Raw genomic sequence first — 21,472 nt, 5'->3', positions numbered from 1 at the left:
GAAAAAAATGAGGGGTTGGTCCTTCTTTTCTTTTTTTAGGTAGGTTCAGGTTCTCAGAAACACACAATAAATGAGTTGCCAGTTATTATTCAGTTTGTGCATGATTAAAATGTGCCGATATGCCGTAAAGCAAAGTTTTATTTCCTTATTTATCTGCGATACATCAGTATATTCCTTACCGAGCAACAAGTTTAGAATCGTTCAGTGGTGAAGTGTACACCTAATGCACGGTCAGTTTAGGATCAATCCCCGTCAGTGGGCCTATTGGGCAACCACGACTGGTATATCAAAGGCCATGGTATGTGCTATCCTGTCTGTGGGATGGTGCTAGTAATGGAAAAATGTAGCAGGTTTTCTTTACCTGATGCATGGTTTCTCTAGGATTGATCAATCCCCATCAGTGGGCCTATTGGGCTATTACTCGTTCTAGTCAGTGCACCACGACTGGTGTATCAAAGGCTGTGGTATGTGCTATTCTGTCTGTGGAATGGTGTTAATAAAAGAGCTACTACCTGCTACTAATGGAAAAATGTTGCAGGTTTCCTCTCTAAGACTATATGTCAAAATTACCAAATGTTAGACATTCAGTAGCCGATGATTAATAAATCAATGTTCTCTAGTGGTGTTGTTGACTGAAACAAACTTTAACATTATATATACAAAACTTTATTTTAGGCCAGCAAGTTATCACAAGAGAAATGTGTAATTTGTATGATGACTCAGTTGCTGTAGTTTATTTGCCTTAATGGCTTTTGTGATATTTTTATTTATATTTTCTTTCTTTTTTCTTTCTTTTTGGTATCAGACAGACTCCAAAGAAGATAATTACAAAAATAACCAGCTGAAGGAATTTTTTGAGATTCTTGTTAATGGTATGTTATTATTTTATTTTAGTTTTTGTTTGTTTAAAGAAAATAATGAAATGTTTCTTATTTTATGTTATCTTTTCATCTCTCCTCTTTTCTTTCTTCCCTATCCTGTAACCAGCCCTTCCTCCTGTCCCCTCCCATCCCTCCCATCCCTCCCATAGCTTACCATCCCTCCCCTCCTCTCCCCTCCCCTCCCCCCCTCTCCCATTGTTTACCATCCCTCCACTCCCATCCCATCTCCTCCCTATCCTACCCCACAAAACCCCACCCCATCCCTATCCCATCCATCCCCTTCCCTTATCATATTGATTTATTGTTTTTTTTTCCATATGCTCCGTTATGTTTTATAAACTTACCGTAAATCTAAATGCTACATTTCCTGATGTGTTATGATGTTGTGTTTTTTTCCATATGCTCCGTTATGTTTTATAAACTTACCGTAAATCTAAAATGCTACATTTCCTGATGTGTTATGATGTTGTGTTTTTTTCCATATGCTCCGTTATGTTTTATAAACTTACCGTAAATCTAAATGCTACATTTCCTGATGTGTTATGATGTTGTGTTTTTTTCCATATGCTCCGTTATGTTTTATAAACTTACCGTAAATCTAAAATGATACATTTCCTGATGTGTTATGATGTTGTTTTTCTTTCCATATGCTCTGTTATGTTTTATAAACTTACCGTAAATCTAAATGCTACATTTCCTGATGTGTTATGATGTTGTGTTTTTTTCCATATGCTCCGTTATGTTTTATAAACTTACCGTAAATCTAAATGCTACATTTCCTGATGTGTTATGATGTTGTGTTTTTTTCCATATGCTCCGTTATGTTTTATAAACTTACCGTAAATCTAAAATGCTACATTTCCTGATGTGTTATGATGTTGTTTTTTCAGATAAGAAGAGAAGTTATATTTTTGGAGACATTTTGGTAACATTACAATGTTTGTTCTTTCTACACTTAACTTGTTATACTGAGTCAAACTTCAGCAAGTGTAGTTCACTTGATTACAATTACTTATGGAATGTATGTTAATATGTTTTCAGAAATCAAATTTATAGATTGAAAACACCAACAAATCTAAATTACATGTTTTGTGGAAAGGAAGGAAGGAAATGTTTTATATAATGCAGAATCTTTTGCAACAAATAAACAGAACAAAAATTACCCCCATAAGCAAGTGCAATCATTTTTATCCAGCAGCAAAAAACACTGCTATTGGAAAAATTCCTGACCTACAGCAATATATATATATGGCCATTGTTAAGTTAGAGCATTGCATTGTTTGTACTTATTTTTATCCTTGTGTCCAGATCGATCCCCGTCGGTGGGCCCATTGGGCTATTTCTCGTTCCAGCCAGTGCACCGTGACTGGCATATTATCAAAGGTTGTGGTATGTACTACCCTGTCTGTGGGATGGTGCATATAAAAGATCCCTTGCTGCTAATCGAAAAGAGTAGGCTATGAAGTGGCGACAGCGGGTTTCCTCTCTCAATATCTGTGTGGTCCTTAACCGTATGTCTGATGCCATATAACCGTAAATAAAATGTGTTGAGTGCATCGTTAAATAAACCATTTCCATCCTTCCTTGTGTCCCATTCTGGTACTGGGATATGAACCCAGGACCTACCATGCTTAAGTCTGATGACTTAACCACTTCATCACTGAGACTGGTGCCTGCATTAACCTGTTATTCTATATTTCAGTTCATTTCAACTTATTTTTCTGCTTATATCAAATTACGGTTCAAGCATGCTGTCATGGGCACACACCTCCGCTATCTGAGCTGTCTGTCCAAGACAGTGGGTTAGTTGTTAGTTGTTTAGTGGTTAGTGAAAGAGAAGAGGGTGTATTGCCCTTACACCTATCCATTGAGCCCTTTAAGAACTCGCTCTGGGTGGGGAGCCGGTACCTGGCTGCGAACCCTGTACCTACCAGCCTGAAGTCCAGTGGCTTAACCACTGCGCCACCGAGGCCGGTGTTATTCTATATAATTATATGTATATGTCTCACAGTATACTGATTGCTATAAAACTGTTCTCTGTTTTCTCTCCCCAGCCTCAACTGAGCAAGATTTATGTACAGAGAATCATACATCAGACTCGCCCGGCCAACCCCAGCGGAATGCCGAACCAGTTTCATTTGGTGAGAAATGAGGGAAAATAAACCCAGTCCAGTTGTCTTTTTAACAAATTGGACCTTGGAAAGCATTTTTGATTTGTTCAATAGCTACATTATAAGTTGTAGAAGCATCACGAGGGGTATATGGCTTTTTATGTACCCTCTGTGTGTTCTTTTACCCCGAGCCGAAGGTGAGTGGGTAAAAGAGCACACAGAGGGTACATAAAAAGCCATATACCCCGAGAGATGCTTCTACAATGAATTTATCTTGCCAACATGTTAAACCATATAGCCAAATAATCAAAATAACGCCAGACAATAATTGTTAATAATTTATTAACGGAGCCGTACCACACGGACGCGAACGAAACCACTTGCCAGTGACGAAAAATAGTTCCATCGATAAACGAGTTTTTAACTTCAAATGTTTGTAATACGAAATTATTGCAGTATTGATTGATTATCAATGTTATTTATAATCTAATTATTGTTTTAGCATTAACTGGGGTGGCTGGAAACTGTTGAAAATTACAGATGGGGTATAAGAGAGTTTGGCTCCGCCCACAGGGGTATACGGTATTTGTCCAACGGCAAACAACCAATGAGATTAAAGAATTTTACATGAAGGCGAGATAAAATGGTTTCTTACTATGGGAACAAGTGTTGATATATTTGTATATCACATGCTGTACCCACTAGTTTACATTTCAAGAGAAAAATGCATGAATGATTTTGACAGGAAGCTGTTATCATGCGACTTTGAGACACAAGTCTTTAAGTACTAAGTTTCATCTATCATATTTTATGCAGTATTTATGACACACTCATTTAACGATAAATTTGAAATTGCAGATGGCAGTTTATATAATGGTGCATTTTTCTTTTTTTTATATTATCTATTTTATTATAATTACAAACTTTCAGCTTGTATACAATTTTCTCATTTCTGATTGGATGACGTCAAAGAAAAACTGAAAGTTGTCCATCGATAAACCTCAGAAAATGATGTCATTACGCCAGCTGGGCTGTCATTATGTAAAACAGGTCATGGAAAGGAAGCTAGAAGCTGATTTATGTGTATTTTAACTAAATATGGTGTGTCCAGGTGCTTGTGCATACATTTTAGAAGAGGGTGAGGGGCTAAACTGTGCCTAGACATGCATCCCCGGAAAAGTATTGAAAAAAGAGAAAATCTGCTTGATCAAGGAGAGGGTCTAACTGCTGTAGGGTGTATACTACCAAATCAAATCCCATAGACGACAATAGTAACATATGTGGCTAAAACTCCTACCTGCAACGTATCAATTGACATAAACGCCACGGATATAAATACTACCACCCCTCACCCTTAAAGTGAATCACAAAAAAGTGGGTGTCAAGCTGCTCATTTCTGAGATAACGGGTAGCGTCTATGACTACCCTAGTTCCGCACAAAATTTGAGTACTTTTTTTTACAGGTACCCCATACATGTTCCAAGCACAAGGCTACTTGACACAGTGGTACTAGATGAAATAAAATTGCATACATTTTCAGCCCAGATGAAACTGATTTTTTTTACAACCAACACACTCACATTTATAACCAATCACAGGACTTGTGGTGTTCACTTCTCTATCAAAAGTTGGGTGCACCTCGAAACTTTGACCCAGCCGAAAGTTATTTGGTTTAGTACTACCTATACTGATAATATTCATTTTTCAAAAAGTGTCCAGCTATGTGTTTTTATGACAACCAGGATCTGGTGTATTCTGACATAAAGTGACAGCCTCACTGAAACTGTTGTTTCTACAGTGCAACCTAATATAATGTACACCTCATAAGGCATATATATTGTATACAGTTTTGTACAAATGCAATATGTCATATTAAACAACAAAATGTTTTAAAATAAAACTCCTGAAGATATTTACTGTCAGTTGGGTGTGTGTACTCAGGTATATATGTAGAGACAACAAAGATAGTCAGAGTACCTCTACTCCTTTAAAGTATTCCATTAAAATACATGCACTTGACTGACCCCTAGATAAGGAGACTTGAACAGGTACATCAAAGAAATATCAGTATTAAAAAAATGCACTGTCTGAGGAAGGAAACACCAACATGACTGTACCTGTATAAAGTAATGACTTAATGTCCTGGACATTAGTGTTGGGAGGAAATCCTGTATGCAGGGTGTGGCCATCTTCAAGTTATCAGGTGTGGGAATTTCAAATCCATCGGCCATGCTGATTTTCACAATGAACCATCAAAACCATTGGGAGCCACCCATATGCCTGTTTATATTTTATTTGTAGCCTACTGTAGTTGGAGCTTTTAATATTTGTGATATCTGGAATTATCATCCAGCTTTCACACATTCATTTTTGATTAATTACTGAAAAAAACTATTTTTAAATGACATAATTACCCGAACATCTATTTTATTGCATTATTTTCTAATCCAGATCAATACAATATGTATATTGGATGTATTCCTACAATCAGTAATCCAGCATTTTATTTAGCTAGTAACACTGGGTAATACAGCTTTAACAATAAAATAAATTATCAACTTACTCCAAGGCAGATAATCAAATCTGAAAAAAATTGGTTCTGAATCTAGTATAAACCTAAAATGGTCTTCATGAGAGTAAACTAAGTGATTATTAAAAGAAAAAGTTTGATCTGGAGATCTAAAGGTATGTTTAACAAGCTTATTGTTATGTATAACTAAGAACAGAAGGCACAATAGTGACAACAAATTTAATTATGTCTTTGGTGAAGTTTTTCTTTAAATGTATTTTATATTTTGCATAAAACTACAAATTTGTCTAAAATATAACTTAGCACCCTATAAATATGTCAAAATGACAATAAAAATCAAGTTCTTTACAAATTTGAGTTTTCAGAATTTCATACATGAAAAATTAACTGTTAATGGAAACTAAAGACATTAACCCACTACTGACACATGTTATTTTTAATATAAAAATAAATTGCTATTAAAATCTTAATTCAGGTTGCCTATATATAGCACCATATTTAAGAGCAGCTGTATATGGCAAGTCAAATACCATGTAAAAATAAATTATTGAAATATTTACAGTATGAATTATAGGCCAAAACCAACTTTTCCTCAGTGCTAACTTTGATTCAAACTCCATTCAGAGCCATGTACAGTGATTAGTGTCAAGGTCAAGGTCATTGTCAACTTGCGTGGTCCAGTGACGGCTAATTAATCGACCAGTATCGGTTAATTAAAAAAAATCACAAAATCATAATATGTTTTATTATGCACTGAATATGTGCTATAGGGTATATACTACTAAATCAAATCCCATAGACGACAATAGTAACATATGTGGCTAAAACTCCTACCTGCAACGTATCAATTGACATAAATGCCACGGATATAAATACTACCACCCCTCACCCTTAAAGTGAATCACAAAAAAGTGGGTGTCAAACTGCTCATTTCTGAGATAACGGGTAGCGTCTATGACTACCCTAGTTCCGCACAAAATTTGAGTACTTTTTTTTACAGGTACCCCATACATGTTCTAAGCACAAGGCTACTTGACACAGTGGTACTAGACGAAATAAAATTGCATACATTTTTAGCCCAGATGAAACTGATTTTTTTTTACAACCAACACACTCACATTTATAACCAGTCACAGGACTTGTGGTGTTCACTTCTCTATCAAAAGTTGGGTGCACCTCGAACTTTGAACCAGCCGGAAGTTATTTGGTTTAGTACTACCTGTAACACACCCTTTGCACTAGCTCCTGTCTTTGTACCGTAATTATATAAAATCTGTTTGTCATTTTTTAATGAATTTATTGATGTACAACTATCACAAAGTGCATAAAATTGCGTAGCGTAGTGAAGGATTTTAAACTAAACCCCTTAGAAAATGACCTCAAATGGGACGTCATGATGTAAAGCAGATCATGGGAAGATCGTCAGAAACTGATTTATGAATTATGTGTAGTTTTAACTAAATAAGTTGTGCTGTTTGTAATTATAAGAATTTGTTCATCATTTTTTGCGAATTTATCTATGTATAACAGTCACAAATGTAGTATAAAATCGCTTCGCTACGCTATGCAATTTTATGCAATTTGTGACTGTTATACATTGATAAATTCTCAAAAAAATTATGAACAATTCTTATCAAACTGGTGTATAGCATGCTATTTGTTTTTCTTGAATTGGAAGTAATTTGTATTCCTTTTCACTCTTCAACTGCATTTGTTTTCAGCCACAAGGAAGCGGGCATTTTGCTGCTCGGTTCACCTGGCTTGATTACCTACCCCCGTTCTCTGGCCCTGTATCTATGACAAGGATATGTCTGCACATGCCCAGGGTCATGGCTTCGGCAGGGAGGCGCCCGGGGGTGGTCAGATCAGTACCAGTCCAGGTTGCCACGGTGGCGGAGAAAAAAGAAGAAAAATGTCAGTGCTGTTTCTGTAATGAAGACTTGCTTAAGTTACAGGTAATTAATTAATTGTTAAGCTACAGGTAATTAATTAATCATTAAGCTACGGGTAATTAATTAATCGTTAAGCTACAGGTAACTGAATAATTGTTAAGTTTGGGTAATTAAATAATTGTTAAGTTACCAATAATTAATTAATTAATAAGCTACAGGTAATTAATTAATCATTACGTTATGGGTAATTAATTAATCGTTAAATTATAGGTAATTAATTAATTAGTAAGTGACAGGTAAGTAACTAATCATTAAGTTACCGGTAATTAATTAATTTTTAAGATACAGATAATTAATTAATTGTTAAACTACCATTAATTAATTAATTATTAAGCTACAGGTAATTAATTAATCATTACATTATGGGTAATTAATTAATCATTACATTAAAGGTAATTAATTCATTGTTAAGTTACAGGTAATTATTTAATCATTACGGGACAGGTCATTAATTAATCATCAGTTACAGGTAATGAATTAATCATTAAGATACAGGTAATAAATTACTTGTTAAGTTACAGGTAATTAATTAATCATCAAGTTCCCAGTATGTAATTAATCAGTAAGTTATAGGTAATTAATTACTATTTAAGTGACCGGTAATTAATTAATTTAATTATTTACAGGAACTTAATTACTTGTTAAGTTACAGGTAATCAATTAATCATTTAGTTACAGGTAATCAATAATCATTTAGTTACAGGTAATCACATAATCATTTAGTTGCAGGTATTCAATTAATCATTTAGTTACGGGTAATCAATTAATCCATTAGTTACAGGTAATCAATTAATCCATTAGTTACAGGTAATCAATTAATCCATTAGTTACAGATAATCAATTAATCATTTAGTTACAGGTAACACTAGTAACAAGCACATCTCCTGAGATATGATTGTAAACTTCACTTGATGAAATATAAATCATATTTGACCAAAAAACATGAAATATCCTCTATAGATCACATGGAACTAAGATGTGGTCACTTGCCGACGATGGACCGACTCGTATGTATAAGCTGGCCCTTTGCAGAACATCTGGACATTGACCGATAATAGGTTATGTTTACTAATAAACGTTTTGAAATTATCGCTTCTTTTGTCTCTGATGAAGACATTCTTAGGTCCTGCTATTTTTACATTCATATCACCAATGATCACTACAGTACCATTTAAACTGTATGCAATGTAAAGCTCCTCTGACATATCTAAGTATTCATGGAATAAATCGTCAGATAAGTTGGAAGAGGGGAGATAAACACAGATTACATAAACAATTGTAGAATCACTGAGCACAACTTCAGCACCTATTATGCCGTCACTATCTATTTCTAATAAGCTTGTGCAATGAATCAAATCTTTACAGATAAGAAGAGAGCTATGCTGCTTCTGTTCACGTTGCGATATAGTGTGGGGTCACGTTGCGGTATAGCGTGGGGTCACGTTGCGGTACAGCTTGGGGTCACGTAGCGGTACAGCGTGGGGTCACATTGCGGTACAGCGTGGGGTCACCTTGCGGTATAGCGTGGGGTCACATTGCGGTATAGCGTGGGGTCACGTTGCGGTACAACGTGGGGTCACGTTGCGGTACAGCGTGGGGTCACGTTGAGGTACAGCGTGGAGTCACGTTGAGGTACAGCGTGGAGACACGTTGCGGTACAGCGTGGAGACACGTTGAGGTACAGCGTGGAGACACGTTGCGGTACAGCGTGGGGTCACGTTGAGATACAGCGTGGGGTCACGTTGAGATACAGCGTGGGGTCACGTTGAGATACAGCATGGAGTCACATTGAGGTACAGCGTGGGGTCACATTGCAGTACAGCATGGAGACACGTTGCGGTTCAGCGTGGAGACACGTTGCGGTACAGCATGGGGTCACGTTGCGGTACAATGTGGGGTCACGTTGAGATACAGCGTGGGGTCACGTTGAGATACAGCGTGGAGTCACATTGCGGTACAGCATGGAGACACGTTGCGGTACAGCGTGGAGTCACATTGCAGTACAACGTGGGGTCACATTCTGTGGCACACTTTGTAAAAGCACAGTAATTGCTATCTATTGTATTTAAAAAAACTACTGTTATAAAGCCATAAGTGGTGCTCACTTATACCACAAATATTAACGTTATATTTATTTAAACAGTTGACTAAATAAGGAGTGTTTGACATTACACCACGGCAGTTCCAGCACATAATGTTAATATTCTTCTGAACCATTGTCTGAGTGCTTGTTGAATTTGCTGAGAAACTTCTGTTTCGACAGCCATGGTTTAACATATACACCTTTAGGCCAGACGTTTTTATTTTCCATAATTTTGCGATATTCGACAGACACATTTAATTGAGCAGAAGCCGAATTTCTATATTCTCGATTGAAGAATCTAAGATGAGTTATTTTGACCTCTCTGTCGCTGAGAAAGTTTCGTAGTCTGGTCTCAGTAGACGACTTGCTTATACCGCCGATCTATTCTTTGTTATGATACCCCGCTGAATTCCGTTTTTGAGGGTATAGTTTTACAGAGCATTGGTCCGAAGGGATCCACACACTGGTGCTCTTGACAATCTCGGTCACCATTTTCTCTTGACCTCGTCGTATTCAACTGTTGTTTACCACCGGCGTCACTCTAGATCTAGATGATTCCAGCGAATTTGCAGTGGTGTTGTTGTTGTGAGAAATGGGCATGTCTAACTCAGTCTGTGTAGGCTTGGTGACAGTTCCTACGTTATCGTCAGGGCTAACATTTCTGTCTGTTGAAATGGTGTGGTTAGGCGACTCTGTCGTAAATTGTACACAGTCAGAAAAAAATATAAAATAAAAAATTTTAACAATGCACTCAACACATTTTATTTACAGTTATATGGCATCAGACATATGGTTGATATTGAGAGAGAAACCCGCTGTCGCCACTTCATGGGCTACTCTTTTCAATTAGCAGCAAGGATTTTTTTATATGCACCATCCCACAGACAGGGTAGTCACCTGCCTTTGATATACCAGTCGTGGTGCACTGTATGGCTGGAATGAGAAATAGCCCAATGGGCCCACCGGCAAGGATCGATCCCAGACTGACCGCACATCGAGCGAGCGCTTTACCACTGGGCTACATCCCGCCCCCACACACACAGTCAGAATGCTGGACATTATGTGTAAGTTGGTCCGATGTATACTTCAAATTTGAAGTATGAGACTTTGGGGGTGATTTGGTTATTGAGGTCGTTGCTCAGAGTAAGTTTTCTTTTTTGTGTCGCATTTAACGTCCTTTTCAACGTTTGATAAACCTTTCCTTATATCGGTAGTAGATGTTGTGACTGACTGGGTTAAATCTGTCATGCTTTCAATACTTTGTTCAATGTCTTTCACTTTTTAATTTATTAATAACACTTTTGATTTTAGGCACGAAACACCCAAGCTCTTTTCGTCATTGAGACGACGTATATTTAGACAACCGTTATCAACTTGCTTTTTAATAAGGTCAACATTTGTCTTGATGGCGTCTTGTGCCGTTTTAAATTTATTCAATAAGAGTGGGGTGTTCTTCAACGACTCTGTTGCTTCTGACAGGTCACTGACCACACCAGTGAGGCTATTTAGTTCTTTATTTTGAGATTCAAATTCGGACTTTATCATTTTATTTTGGTCGTAGACTTTTTAAAATTCTGCAAGAGTTTGTTTTAAAACAGTGTCTCTCAACTGCTTCTCCAAGTCATTTTGAAGAGAATTAATTTTGCTTTTCGTTAGTTTAGTTTGTTTTGTTGTTGTTGTAGTGGCGTGCAATGTTTATTTTGCTGTGTAAATTGTTTTTTTTAAGTTCGGACATTTAATGTTGAAAGGTGGTAAGCTGTTTGGCTTGATCGTTTGTTTTGTTGACCGTACAGTCGATGTCTTGAACGAGTTCTCCTCGGAGTGTGACAAGCCCGCGTTCGATATGAGTTACTGACTCACGTTATGTAACACGATGTCCGATGTGTCGCAGTGGGCTTCACTTGAGCAGAGTTCACCTCAGCTGTGTGAAATAATGTCTTGGCGTTTGGAAATATTTATTACCTCAAAAATGTCGTCATTTATTAATTATTCATTAAGTTCCCAGTATGTAATTAATCAGTAAGTTATGGGTAATTAATTACTAATTTAGTTACCAGTCATTAATTACTATTTAAGTGACAGGTAATTAATTAATTTATTTATTTACCGTTAATACTTAATTTCTTAATTTCTTAAGTTACAGGTAATCAATTAATCTGTTAGTTACAGGTAATCAAGTAATTATTTAGTTCCAGATAATCAATTCATCATGTAGTTATTTGTAATCAATTAATCATGTAGTTCCAGGTAATCAATTAATCATTTAGTTACGGGTAATCAATTAATCATTTAGATACAGGTAATCAGTTAATCATTTAGTTCCAGGTAATCAGTTAATCATTTAGTTACCGGTAATCAGTTAATCATTTAGTTCCAGGTAATCAGTTAGTCATTTAGTTACCGGTAATCAGTTAATCATTTAGTTCCAGGTAATCAGTTAGTCATTTAGTTACCGGTAATCAGTTAATCATTTAGTTCCAGGTAATCAGTTAGTCATTTAGTTACCGGTAATCAGTTAATCATTTAGTTCCAGGTAATCAGTTAGTCATTTAGTTACCGGTAATCAGTTAATCGTTTAGTTACCAGTAATCAGTTAGTCATTTAGTTACCAGTAATCAGTTAATCATTTAGTTACCGGTAATCAATTAATCATTTACATGTAGGTACAGGTAATGAATTAATCATTTAGGTACAGGTAATGAATTAATCATTTAATCATATGGGTAATTAATTATCTTGCCTTGACAAGAGGCCATTCGACAGTTATGAATGGTCTGGGGAGAGGGGGGTATCATCAGTTGCATTACAAGATGTTAATGTTTTGTCTTCGCGAACAGTATGTTGAAATATATCACTCAGTAAACTTTCCTTTCCTTTCTCGCAGTCTTTACTGTATTGGAAAACAAATCACGTAGTTTGAAATGTGATCATGAGATAATGTGCTGGGGTGTCACTAAAACACATTTCTTTTCATTCTCGCAATCTTTACTTTATTGTACAGTAAATCACGTAGTTTGAAATGTGATCATTAGATAATGTGCTGGGGTGTCACTAAAACACATTTCTTTTCATTCTCGCAATCTTTACTTTATTGTACAGTAAATCACGTAGTTTGAAATGTGATCATTAGATAATGTGCTGGGGTGTCACTAAAACACATTTCTTTTCATTCTCGCAATCTTTACTTTATTGTACAGTAAATCACGTAGTTTGAAATGTGATCATTAGATAATGTGCTGGGGTGTCACTAAAACACATTTCTTTTCATTCTCGCAATCTTTACTTTATTGTACAGTAAATCACGTAGTTTGAAATGTGATCATTAGATAATGTGCTGGGGTGTCACTAAAACACATTTCTTTTCATTCTCGCAATCTTTACTTTATTGTACAGTAAATCACGTAGTTTGAAATGTGATCATTAGATAATGTGCTGGGGTGTCACTAAAACACATTTCTTTTCATTCTCGCAATCTTTACTTTATTGTACAGTAAATCACGTAGTTTGAAATGTGATCATTAGATAATGTGCTGGGGTGTCACTAAAACACATTTCTTTTCATTCTCGCAATCTTTACTTTATTGTACAGTAAATCACGTAGTTTGAAATGTTATCATGAGATAATGTGCTGGGGTGTCACTAAAACACATTTCTTTTCATTCTCGCAATCTTTACTTTATTGTACAGTAAATCACATAGTTTGAAATGTGATCATTAGATAATGTGCTGGGGTGTCACTAAAACACATTTCTTTTCATTCTCGCAATCTTTACTTTATTGTACAGTAAATCACGTAGTTTGAAATGTTATCATGAGATAATGTGCTGGGGTGTCACTAAAACACATTTCTTTTCATTCTCGCAATCTTTACTTTATTGTACAGTAAATCACGTAGTTTGAAATGTTATCATGAGATAATGTGCTGGGGTGTCACTAAAACACATTTCTTTTCATTCTCGCAATCTTTACTTTATTGTACAGTAAATCACGTAGTTTGAAATGTGATCATTAGATAATGTGCTGGGGTGTCACTAAAACACATTTCTTTTCATTCTCGCAATCTTTACTTTATTGTACAGTAAATCACGTAGTTTGAAATGTTATCATGAGTTAATGTGCTGGGGTGTCACTAAAACACATTTCTTTTCATTCTCGCAATCTTTACTTTATTGTACAGTAAATCACGTAGTTTGAAATGTTATCATGAGATAATGTGCTGGGGTGTCACTAAAACACATTTCTTTTCATTCTCGCAATCTTTACTTTATTGTACAGTAAATCACGTAGTTTGAAATGTGATCATTAGATAATGTGCTGGGGTGTCACTAAAACACATTTCTTTTCATTCTCGCAATCTTTACTTTATTGTACAGTAAATCACGTAGTTTGAAATGTTATCATGAGATAATGTGCTGGGGTGTCACTAAAACACATTTCTTTTCATTCTCGCAATCTTTACTTTATTGTACAGTAAATCACGTAGTTTGAAATGTTATCATGAGATAATGTGCTGGGGTGTCACTAAAACACATTTCTTTTCATTCTCGCAATCTTTACTTTATTGTACAGTAAATCACGTAGTTTGAAATGTGATCATTAGATAATGTGCTGGGGTGTCACTAAAACACATTTCTTTTCATTCTCGCAATCTTTACTTTATTGTACAGTAAATCACGTAGTTTGAAATGTTATCATGAGTTAATGTGCTGGGGTGTCACTAAAACACATTTCTTTTCATTCTCGCAATCTTTACTTTATTGTACAGTAAATCACGTAGTTTGAAATGTTATCATGAGGTAATGTGCTGGGGTGTCACTAAAACACATTTCTTTCCTTTTCTCGCAATATTCCATAGTTTAAGATAGGCTTATTAGATAATTGGTGCATATAAAAGATCCCTTGCTACTAATGGAAAAATGTGGCGGGTTTCCTCTCTGAGATTACATGTCATAATGACCAAATGTTTGATGTCCAATCGCCGATGATTAATAAATCGATGAGCTCTAGTGGTGTCGTTAAACAAAACAATATATAATGTGCTGGGGTGTCACTCAACAAACCTTCCTTTCCCTTTCTCAAAATATTCCATAGTTTAAGATATGCTCATCAAATAATGTGCTGGGGTGTCATTCAACCAACATTCCTTTCCCTTTCTCACAATATTTCATAGTTTAAGATATGCTCATCAGATAATGTGCTGGGGTGTCACTCAACCAACATTCCTTTCCCTTTCTCACAATATTCCATAGTTTAAGATATGCTCATCAGATAATGTGCTGGGGTGTCACTCAACCAACATTCCTTTCCCTTTCTCACAATATTCCATAGTTTAAGATATGCTCATCAGATAATGTGCTGTGATGTTACTCAACCAACATTCCTTTCCCTTTCTCACAATATTCCATAGTTTAAGATATGCTCATCAGATAATGTGCTGGGGTGTCACTCAACCAACATTCCTTTCCCTTTCTCACAATATTCCATAGTTTAAAATATGCTCATCAGATAATGTGCTGTGATGTCACTCAACAAATATTCCTTTCCTTTTCATGCAGTCATTACTGTGTTGGCCGCATGTCGAGGTCTCGCTGTGTGCGGGCGTCTTTGAGTTGGCTGGGCGTCACCAGGCGATGGTGGGCTGGGAGTCGATGTGGCTGCTGTGTAATCGACAGCTTGACCTCCTGCACACTACAGAGTTCATCGTCGACAGATTCCCAGCCATCCTGCCAAAGTTTGCAGCATCCAGTTTCGGAGTTAACAAGAAACAGGTGAGTGTGATGATGTACAAACCAGCACCCCTAGTTTTTTAAGCCATCATAGTGCTAAGAAAATCATAAAACCATTGTAGGTTATGACTTCACTCGAGCACAAGCGTTAGCGACGTCATAGCTTACGATGATGGTTTTACGATTTCTTAGCGCTAAGAGGCAAAAACCAGCACCCATATTTTCGAAGCCATCATAGCTCTACGAAAATTGTAAAACCATTGTAGGCTACGACGTCAATCTAGCACAAGCCTTAATGATATCATAGCTTACGATATGGGTTTTACAATTTTGTAGTGCTAAGAGGCAAAAACCAGCACCCATATTTTCAAAGCTATCATAGCGCTACGAAATCGTAAAGCCATTGTAGGCTATGACTTCACTGTAGCACAAGCCTTAGTGATGTCATAGCTTATGATGATGTTTTATGATTTCGTAGCGCTAAGAGACAAAAACCAGCACCCATATTTTTGAAGCTATCATAGCCCTACGAAAATTGTAAAACCATTGTAGGCTACGACATCAATGTAGCACAAGCCTTAATGATATCATAGCTTACGATATGGGTTTTACAATTTTGTAGTGCTAAGAGGCATAAACCAGCACCCATATTTTCGAAGCTATCATAGCGCTGCGAAAATCGTAAAGCCATCATAGGCTATGACTTCACTCTAGCACAAGCCTTAGTGATGTCATAGCTTATGATGATGTTTTATGATTTCGTAGCGCTAAGAGGCAAAAACAAGCACCCATATTTTCGAAGCTATCATAGCACTACGAAATCGTAAAGCCATCGTAGGCTATGACTTCACTGTAGCGCACTATTGAATTTTTAGATTGATGTGGTTCATCATTTAATGTTTTACATTTACTATAGTTTGACACTCAATAGCCGATGTATTTTTCATGCTGGGGTGTCGTTAAACATTCATTCATTCATTCATTAACTCTAGCACAAGCCATAGTGTTGTCATAGCTTATGATGATTGTTTACAATTTTGTTGTGCTAAGATGGCTTTCGAAAATATGGGCTCTGAGACAGATCCAAGACTGGGGGTACCAGGAGACCCGTTTCCCCCCCCCCCCACCCCCCCCATATATATATATATTCGAGTGATTCCTTGTTTTTCTGCTTTAGTCACCGAGTTATTAACAGTAGTGAGACGACATAAAAACGCAACAGATGTGAGGACATTGACTCGTCCTAGCTCACTTAACACCAGTCTGTTGTTATTTGGTGTCTGGTGTCACACTTTCTGCAGTGACCAGGCAAGCAGGGCTTCTAGAACATGGAAGGGCGACGTCCGCGGCGAGTGTTATTTATGATAAAATGGTCAAATGAGTGTTCATGGTACAGCCAGTAATATGTTTGTTTCACCTGCCTGACAGCGAGTGAAACAAACAAAAAGAAAGAAAAAATAAACAAAATATCACCAATCCCCAGCAGAAACGTCACCATTTTATTCGCCATTCTCATATCAAAATCTAATCATCATCAATGTACCATCTAAAAATTAATCAACTTACCAAGTTAAGTTTATTTTCATCTACGCTGAACAGACAAAACCAATTCTGCCGTGCTGTTTCCACTAGTACTCAATGATTTGCTGTTCTAAGTAACACACTGTAGGTGTGCGAGTGCGAATGCGAATAATTTGTACATGCTCATATACCACTAGAGTTTCGAGCATGTCCGTCCCTGGGCCCATCTCTGGATAGCTAGTGATAATTTTAACATGCTCATATACCACTAGAGTTTCGAGCATGTCCGTCCTGGGGCCCGTCTCTGGATAGCCAGTGATCATGTTAACATCCTCGTATACCACTAGAGTTTCGAGGATGTCCGTCCTGGGGCCCCGTCTCTGGATAGCCAGTGATCATGTTTACATCCTCATATACCACTAGAGTTTCGAGCATGTCCGTCCCTGGGCCTGTCTCTGGATAGCCAGTGACTTGCTCCGGGACAGATCTCTAGGTATAATGCAAATGGAAACCAGTCAGTTAAGTACACTAAATTAGTTTCCATTGCTGATAATGTTGACATTTTGTAATGAAACTGATCTAAACAATGTATGGATCTTCTTGGGCAGTACTTTGAAAAAACTCAATTCAATGATGTCATAGCCTATATAAGAGAGATTTATTCCGTATGGGCTGATGTCATGGAATGGGCCAGTCTTCCATACATGTACATGTAGCTAGGGGTGGGAGAAAAAGGATCGCTTGTTACTAATGGAAAAATGTAGCGGGTTTCTTCTCTAAGACTATATGTCAAAATTACCAAATGTTTGACATTCCATAGCCAATGATTAATTACTCCATTAGCAAAAAGATGATTAATAAATCAATGTGCTCTAGTGGAGTTATTAAACAAAACAATTATTTGTTTTAAACTTTGGTATAATGCTATGGATGCAACCAATCATCGTCAACTTTGAATACATTTATGGTAGGTGTGACGTTTAATTCCGCAGAATTATTGTTTGTAGGGACTGGTGATTTTTCTAAGCTACGTATTACATATCACACACTTTAAAGGGGTGTAGCTCAGTGGTAGAGTGCTCGCCTCATCCGTGGTTGGTCTAGGATCGATCCCCGTTGGTGGGACCATTGAGCTATTTCTCATTCCAACCAGTGCACTGTGACTGGTATATCAAAGGCTGTGGTATGTGCCATCCTGCACATAAAAGATCATTTGCTACTAATGGAAAAATGTAGGGTATTTCGTCTCTTATGTCAAAAGAACCAAATGTTTGAAATCCAGTAGCTGATGATTAATAAATCAATGTGCTCTAGTGGTGTCATTAAACAAAACAATACTTTAACATTAACTCTCTTGAAGAATTAACTGCAATTTTTTAATTGTTTTAGCCAGTGAATTTCTATCTCACCTGCTAGGTCTGGATAATGGACTTTCCTTTTCACTTAAAATGTCTCAAGTTGTTATTTCAAGTCCTGGAATCATTTTCATTTCAACTTATTTTTGTGCTTATATCCAATTAAGGTTCAAGCACGCTGTCCTGAGCACACACCTCAGCTATCTGGGCTGTCTGTCCAGGACAGTGGGTTAGTTGTTAGTTAGCTAGTGGTTCGTGAGAGAGAAGAGAGTGTAGTGGCCTTACTCCTACCCATCGTTAAAACTTGCTCCAAGTTGGAGCCGGTACCGGGCTATGAACCAAGTACTTGTCACTATGTAGTCCGATGGCTTAACCACTGCACCACTGAGGCCGGTGCCCTGGAATCTGAGCCTTTGAATCTCCTGGCTGATCTATCCTTGGTAGAAGACACTCACCTACCTGTATAAGACTCCCACATCTGGGATGAGATCACCATGGCAACAGAAATGAAATCAACAACCACACCTTTAGTTTCCAGAAGCTTCTTTTGAGCAAGGTTTTCTAATTTTAAAGAATCCGAGTTCAGCTCTTTTGGCTGTAAACTAGTTTTCAAAATGTATACGGTGTTTTTTCTGAAGAGCTGCATAAATTACAATTTTTTAAGCATGGTGGGATAGAAAAAGTACACCACCCCGGGTCTGACTTTAATGGTTGCAGTGGGGTGGTCTTAATACCAGGGATAGTTTTACTATAAAATAATCAGGAAATATTCCGGTCTTTAAAATATTGGTCTATATAGCTGGATGGTCGTTAGGTTAGTTTTCACTGTACAACAAAAGGACGTTCTCATAATGCGATTAGTCACACCGACATGGTGCATGTGATCGAATCGTGCTGGAGAACACCCAAATCGGAACAACTGTACAACAAAAGGGCGTTCTCATAATGCGATTAGTCACACCGACATGGTGCATGTGATCGAATCGTGCTGGAGAACACCCAAATCGGAACAACTGTACAACAAAAGGGCGTTCTCATAATGCGATTAGTCACACCGACATGGTGCATGTGATCGAATCGTGCTGGAGAACACCCAAATCGGAACAACTGTACAACAAAAGGGCGTTCTCATAATGCGATTAGTCACACCGACATGGTGCATGTGATCGAATCGTGCTGGAGAACACCCAAATCAGAACAACTGTACAACAAAAGGGCGTTCTCATAATGCAATTAGTCACACCGACAAATCGCATGTGACAAGTCAGGGTGACTAATCACATAATGAGAACGCCACTAAACAAAACAACAAAAAACTAAACGTTTTGGACATTTATACAACATTGTTTATTTTTAAAAGGCCATCAATAAAATACATTGTATGCACACACAATATGTAGTATTCTTTTGTTGTACCCTCCTTTAATTCACGTCATGTACTCCTTTTGACAAGGACTGGGATGTGGAGGTGGACAGTGAAAGAAGTTGAAGATAGATGCTGCCAGATTGGCAAATAATAAGATGGAATTCAAACTATAATTACAAACTTTCCACTTCCCTGAATATTTTTCGCCCCAAGATGTGTTTAAACAAAAGTCCTAATTTATGGCTCTCGGGATCTCCAAAGAAAACACATTTTCTGAAATGTTTCACTGAAACATTTAAACATTTTGATTGTTTTTTAAGTTCACAATGCATGTCAGCTTTTCTTTAACTGGTCTGTCACCTGGAGTGTGTACGGCTGTTGTGTTCTCCTAATAAACACATTTTCTTTTCTTTTCTTTTTTACAAAGCAAAATTAGAACAACTTGATTGTTTTTTCTTTATTACTGTCATGATTCATCAATTTCTCCATCAGATGAATTAGATATATAGTTGTTATGTCCTCCAATGAAACTCTTTCTGTCAATATTTTTACTAGCAAAATCCGAACATTTTGATTGTCTTTCATTAGCTTAATCTACTTTTTAAATGAGTTCATCAGGTGAATACACAGACATCCTCTTCATAGTACTTAATATGTGAAAAACTGCAAAAATTAAAAATTTCCAAAAGGGAGGAGAGGGACATGTTCACACCCTCTAAACCTGCCCCTGGCGACATTACTGTTAGTACTGAACCTTGTGGAATTCGCTGGCGTCCAGGACGGCGTATATACCTGTCAGAGTCATACACCATTTCGATCCTCTTGGCTGTGAACCATCCTCCATTGGGACTGCACAAGTCGACTTAACTTTGGTAGTCGACTTAGCTGTTGTTAAATCGATAAACTTGCGTCCGTCCACTGTTACGATACTCGTTCCCTGTTTTCGTAGCTTATTTTTCAAATTCATTTTTGCAAATTGTTTTGCTGTTGCGGTGAAATTCTTACAGCACGAATTGTTGTTACAATCTTTGTGTAGGCGTATGTGTTCTAAAATGTTTGATCCATTCGTATATATACATTTGTACATATTTAGCTTTCTGGTAAACTATTGGCTGAAATTTGGTTGCTATGAAAACGATGAGGTGTACGACTGATGTTAGTGTTTGTAACACCTGCCGCATAACGACCGGTTACCAGGATGTTGGTACTTGTGGGGAATCACTGATTGGTTCAAATAGTGTATCCCCATCAGCAGCAGCTACGATAGCCGTGAAGTGTCAATAAAACCCATACAGTCCATTAAAAAATAATTTAAAAAAAATAATAAATCGTATTTGAAAAAAGTAGTTTGTTTTATTAAATCACACGGCTAGAGCACATTTATTTATTAATCATCGGCTACTGGATGTCAGATATTTGGTAATTTTGACATATAGTCTTAGAGAGGAAACACGCTACATTTTTCCATTATTAGCAAGGGATCTTTTATATGCACCATCCCATACCATGAGCTTTGTTATACCAGTTGTAGAACACTGGTTGGAATTAGAAATAGCCCAGATAACACTACTGTATACTTTTAGGCATATGGATGTAACCAGCTATAGATATATCTACCACTTGACTATGTCTCACCCGCTTGTATTTGAAGATAACACTATTGTATACCTTTAGACATATGGATGTAACCAGCTATAGATATATCTACCACTGGACTATGTCTCACCCCCTTGTATTTGAAGATAACACTATTGTATACCTTTAGACATATGGATGTAACCAGCTATAGATATATCTACCACTGGTCTATGTCTCACCCCCTTGTATTTGAAGATAACACTATTGTATACCTTTAGACATATGGATGTAACCAGCTATAGATATATCTACCACTGGTCTATGTCTCACCCCCTTGTATTTGAAGATAACACTATTGTATACCTTTAG

At 37.0% G+C, this 21,472-nt stretch overlaps 1 protein-coding gene across 1 annotated transcript in view; it reads left to right on the top strand.

Moving 5' to 3' along the window:
- LOC121390455 (Hermansky-Pudlak syndrome 3 protein-like) overlaps positions 1-21,472 on the top strand; it is a 49,214-nt gene that overhangs the window by 19,680 nt on the left and 8,062 nt on the right. Inside the window, exons 16-20 of the mRNA XM_041522274.1 lie at positions 806-872; positions 1,772-1,806; positions 2,936-3,022; positions 7,244-7,477; positions 15,113-15,325. Of these exons, the coding sequence (XP_041378208.1) occupies positions 806-872; positions 1,772-1,806; positions 2,936-3,022; positions 7,244-7,477; positions 15,113-15,325 (636 nt within the window). The remainder of the gene's footprint in view (positions 1-805; positions 873-1,771; positions 1,807-2,935; positions 3,023-7,243; positions 7,478-15,112; positions 15,326-21,472) is intronic.

This window comes from Gigantopelta aegis, chromosome 15 (genome assembly GCF_016097555.1).
Source record: "Gigantopelta aegis isolate Gae_Host chromosome 15, Gae_host_genome, whole genome shotgun sequence".
NCBI classification, from domain to species: Eukaryota; Metazoa; Mollusca; class Gastropoda; order Neomphalida; family Peltospiridae; genus Gigantopelta; species Gigantopelta aegis.
Note: the sequence above shows the minus strand (reverse complement) of the source record. Positions and strands in the feature narration are given on the sequence as shown.